The 4,912-nt window shown below is 57.8% G+C and overlaps 1 protein-coding gene across 1 annotated transcript; it reads right to left on the bottom strand.

Moving 5' to 3' along the window:
• Positions 1–2,280: 2,280 nt before the first annotated feature.
• On the bottom strand, positions 2,281–4,588 carry LOC136539137 (cytochrome P450 78A1-like). The gene is made up of 2 exons (XM_066531082.1): positions 3,498–4,588; positions 2,281–3,348 (listed from the first exon to the last, which is right to left on the bottom strand). Exons 1-2 carry the CDS (start codon positions 4,518–4,520, stop codon positions 2,725–2,727), a joined length of 1,647 nt encoding a protein of 548 aa, XP_066387179.1. The 5' UTR covers positions 4,521–4,588; the 3' UTR covers positions 2,281–2,724.
• Positions 4,589–4,912: the final 324 nt, after the last annotated feature.

Here is a 4,912-nt window from a genome sequence, read left to right as displayed (position 1 = left end):
TGGCGGCAAGAACGGCAAGAGCGAGGGCCGGCGACGACGGCGGGGATGACCGCAGCAGCGCGAGGATCAACGGGCGATCGGAACGGCGCGAGGATCGATGGTCAGTCGGGTCGGCACCTTCCTCTTCTTCCTCCTCCCCTTCTCTTTCTTCCTCTTCTTCCTCCTCCCCCTTCTCTTTCTTCCTCTTCCTCCTCCCCCTTCTCTTTCTTCCTCTTGCTCCTCTCCTCCCTCTGCTGGCCGGCCGTAGGGCACGGCGGGGCCGGTGGAGCTCGGGGCCAGCGGGGGAGCTCAGGGCCGGGGGAGCTCTAAGCGGCTCGAGGCCGGCCGGGTCGCTGTCCCTGGGGAGCTCGGAGCCCGGGGCGCCGGCGAGCTCGGGAGCGCCGGCCGGGGGCCGGGGCGAGCGCCGCCAGGACGGGGGCGCGGGACGGGGGCACCGGGGCTAGCCTGGCAGGACCTCACCGGAGGGGGCGGCGGCGGCGCGGCAGGGAAACGCGAGGGCGGGTGGGAGAGGAGTGAGGAGGGTGTGGGGTTGGGCCGGCCCGTTCTAGGCCTTTAGGTTAAAAGATTTGCCGAGTGACGGGCCCAGCAGCACTCGACAAAGGGTTTTTTATTTATTTTTTTTAAATTCTTTGCCGAGTGCCCTGTGACCTGGCACTCGGCAAAGGCTTCTTTGCCGAGTGCCAAGGTTGGCACTCGGCAAATTATTATTTTTTTGTTTTTTTCGCCCCATTTTTTTTCTGGGGCCTTGCTACAGTAATTAAAACTCCATTTCAAAATTTCGAACAATTTTGAGTTTTTTTTATTATATTTCCTTAATTATTTTGTTTCGTTGAATTTTTGTGACTATTTGAAATTTGAACTGCATGTACATGAAATAATGGAATTTGGTCATTCAAAAAATGGTATTCATGATGTTTGGCGTATGTTGAGGCCGTATCCAGGAACTCACATGAAATTACGAGCATCTTGTTGTCGTAACATGGCGATGTACTTGCGGGAAAAGTGTATTTAAATTATATAAAATCCAAACGAAGTCCGAAAATCACGAAACTTGTCGAGGTGTCTTGTTATCGCATGTGGAGGCCGTGGTAAAAAAATTGAAAAAGTTTATAGCAAGTTGTGACGTCGGATGCCTAAAAGCCAGATATCTCCATATGTGATCCCAGAAAAAAATGGGGCGAAAAAAACAAAAAAAAAATTTAATTTGCCGAGTGCCAACCTTGGCACTCGGCAAAGAAGCCTTTGCCGAGTGCCAGGTCATAGGGCACTCGGCAAAGAATTAAAAAAAAACCTTTTGCCGAGTTCCTAACGGCGGGGCACTCGGCAAAGGCTGACAGCAGGTGGCCGCCGTCACGCCGGCCACCTTTGCCGACGGCCAAATTTTGCCGAGTGCCCGACACTCGGCAAAGATTTTTTTGCCGACGGCCAATCTTTGCCGAGCGCCCGGCACTCGGCAAAGGAAAATTTTTGCCGACGGCTAAAGTTTGCCGAGTGTCCGGCTCTCGGCAAAGGCAGATTTGCCGACAGCCTATCTTTGCCGAGTGCCGCTGGGTCCGGCTCTCGGTAAAGATTGCCTTTGCCGAGTGCCCGACAGAAAGCACTCGGCAAAGCTTTTTGCACTCGGCAAATCAGCCGTGTCCGGTTGTGACAGTTTAGATTGAGGGAGGCGGCTTGTCTCCACTCATGATCAGCTAGAACGTTCGATTCGAAGCTTTCAAGAGCAATCTAAATCTGAAGCATAAGGACAGTTTAGATTGAGGGAGGCGGCATGTCTTCACTCGTGATCAGCTCGAAGCCACTGTCCATCAGAAAGTTCGAAGCTTTCAAGAGCAATCTACTAAATCTGAAGCTCATGCTAAGGACAGTTTAGATTATTGAGGGAGGCCGTTAGATAAGTACGTGTATATCTCTTGTATGGTACTATGTATATATATCTTCTTTGTGGTATGCATCAGCTATGTTCTAAGTCAGAACTCTTCTAAAGATATGTAATTCTGTGACTTGTAACTTCAAAGCTGCTGTAATCGTTTCCCTTGCGCGTGGTTGTTGCCTGGTCGCAACTATACAACATGGCCCCGTGGTGAGCCAAGTTTGGCATCCACGTTTACACAATTTTACAGTGGTGACTCATGTTTTTTCGTGAACGCAAGTCTCATTTATTTGTCATAGATTTCACCACCATACAACTGAATACGGTTTTGAGTGACTTGATTTTGAATACTTCAGACGATCAGCTTCAAAATATATAACCGAAAGTTGAATTCAGAAATAACTTGTTAATTGGAGGCCAATCCGGACATATATAAACAACTAAACAGCAACATATAAATAGCACGGTTCTTGATAATCACATTACAATACATTATATATATAATACAGCAGACTTGAGCACTCGACTTCCATGACTGATCGACAAACACTGATCTATATATAGGTGCTGCGCTGATACTGATAGTAGGTGGCGATCGAGACGCAGACATCTCTAGGGGTTAACTCCTAACACACACCTTCCCAAAATTGGAGCCCCGTTGATGGTGAGACTAAGGGAGACACACTATCACTACTTTGCAAGAAACGAAACCCTAGGCAAAGGCAGCCACGAACGAACCGACGATCGAGAAGAAGCAAACTTAGGGAAGACCACACAGACACAGACAAAGAACGCGTGACGTGACGTGACAAAGCATAATCGGTTCTTGTTGCGCGCGTCGGCGGCAGGATGGATCAGGCGGTGCGGGGGATGGCCGCGGCGGCGAGCGGCGTCTTCATCTCCAGGGAGAGCTTGAGGACCTCGTCGAGGCAGACGGGCGGCGCGCCATCAGGCAGCGCCCACTCGAAGGCGTGCACGAGGCGGGCGACCCAGAGGCCCACGGTGGTAAGCCCCAGGTTCTTGCCGGGGCAGACGCGGCGACCGGCGCCGAACGGGGCAAGGCGGAGGTCGACGCCGCGGACGTCCACGTCGGCGCCGCCCTCGGAGGGCAGGAACCGCTCCGGCGCGAACGCGTCCGGGTCGGCCCACACGGCGGCAGAGTGGGTGATGGCCCACATGTTTACCATCGCCGTGGTGCCGGCCGGGACCACCATGCCGTTGGAGAGGGGCACGTCGGCGGTGGCGAGGCGCGCCCAGCTCAGCAGCGGGCCAGGCGGGTGGGCGCGAAGCGTCTCCTTCACGACCGCCTGCAGGTACGGCATGCGCGCCACGTCGGCGTCGGTGGGGCAACCGCCGGCGCCGACGGCTGCGTCCACCTCGGCGCGCACCCTCGCCTGCACCGCCGGGTGGCGCACCAGCTCCGCCATGCACCACTCGGTTAGAAGCGCCGTCGTGTCCGTACCGCGGAAGATCATCTCCTGAAAAAACAAATCATATAAACTCTATTTTCTGCGACGGACACAAAAGCTTTGCTCCTTTTTCCATTTCGGGAACAACCGACACAAAACTGTAGATCCGAGAAGTATGCCGTTGAACAAGCTAGGAAAGCGATCGATTTGAGGTTTACCCAGAGGATGGCGACCATGTCGTCGTCTTGGAGCTTCTCGTCGCCCTCGAGGGAGAGAAGCACGTCGACGAAGTCAGCATTGTCGTCGATGGCTGCGGAGTATTGGCGGCGGCGCCGGTGCTCGTCGATGACGCCACGGACGAAGGTCTGGACGCGCGGCACGAGCGCGGCGCACCGGCGGGTGACGTTGCTGGGGTCGTACAGGTGGGCGAGCCAGGGGAGGTGGTCAGACCAGTTGAAGGCGCCGAGGAGCTCGAACCCCTCGCGCACCATGCTCTTGAGCAGCTCGGCCTCCGTGGCGCCGGCGCCGGATGTGACGTTGTAACGCGTGCCGAAGACGCTCCCCATGATGTTGTTGAGAGCGGCGGCCTGGAGGTGCAGGCGGAGGACGACCGTGCCAGTGGCGGCCTGCTCGGCGGCGACGGAGTGGAGCATGGCCTCCGCGTCGCCCTGGCGTCCTGGCTCGTGCGCGGCGACGCGGCGCGGGGAGAAGAGGTGCGTGGACGCGACGCGGCGGAGGCGGCGCCAGTACTCGCCGTTGGGCGCGAACCCGATGGCGCGCGCGAACATGAGCTCCCGCGCCGACCGCTTCACGGGGCGGTCGGCGAAGGACGGGTGCGCGAGCACCTCACGCGCCGTGGCCGGGCACGACGACACGACCGCGGGCGTGTCCCCGACGGAGAAGGCCATGAGCTCCTTAGCCCGGGGCCCCGCGGCGCGGGCCATCGCAGCGAGGGCGCGGTGCGGCAGCCCGTTGGACAGCGCGAAGATGCTGCCGAACACGGGGAGACCGCGGGGCCCCACGATAGGAGTGGCACCGAGGCGGCCGCGGCCGTGCGCCCATGCCGGCCCTCCCGGCGACGCGGCCCACGCCAGCAGAGCCGCCGTGACGGTGGTCAGGAAGAGCAGGCCGGCCAGGAGGGCCTGGTGGGCGCACAGGGTGTCTGAGCCGAGCAGCGCCGGGAGCGCGTACACCCACCACGTGCCGTCCGTGCACGAGGAAGCCGCGGAGGCCACCGCCATGGGCGAGGTGAGGTGGCTAGCCGCTTCTAGTGGCTGCTACCTAGGCCTTGCTTTGAGATGATGAGTGTGGGGTGAGTGAATGGGTGAGTGACTTTGGCTACCGGAGTTGGGGTATTTATAGAGAAATGGGCTGGGGTTTTTATTTGTTTTTTTTTACAACAGGGTTTTTACTTGTTGGGTGGCCTTGGGCTCTTGGCTTCTCAACACACGGACGTGGTGGATCTGCAACGAGGAGGTGGATGACAGATCTAGCGCGAGGCCTCCCGGTCTCCACCAGATCCAGCTGCAGGGGCTCCGCCGACGGTGCCTCTAGATGCGGATTCGGCGGCGGCGATGCATCCAGTGCGGATTCGGTGGTGGCGGATCCAGGACGGCGGCGGCGTGGCTGGGCT

This window comes from Miscanthus floridulus, chromosome 2, assembly GCF_019320115.1.
Source record: "Miscanthus floridulus cultivar M001 chromosome 2, ASM1932011v1, whole genome shotgun sequence".
NCBI classification, from domain to species: domain Eukaryota; kingdom Viridiplantae; phylum Streptophyta; class Magnoliopsida; order Poales; family Poaceae; genus Miscanthus; species Miscanthus floridulus.
The sequence above is the reverse complement of the archived record's forward strand: the minus strand, read 5'-3'. Positions and strand labels throughout refer to the sequence as shown.

Excerpts from the sequence above, each read along its gene's own strand:
- LOC136539137 (XM_066531082.1), bottom strand. The coding sequence starts at position 4,520 with ATGGCGGTGGCCTCCGCGGCTTCCTCGTGCACGGACGGCACGTGGTGG. Across the intron at positions 3,349-3,497 it reads ACATGGTCGCCATCCTCTGG|GAGATGATCTTCCGCGGTAC; the intron begins GTAAACCTCAAA and ends TTGTTTTTTCAG.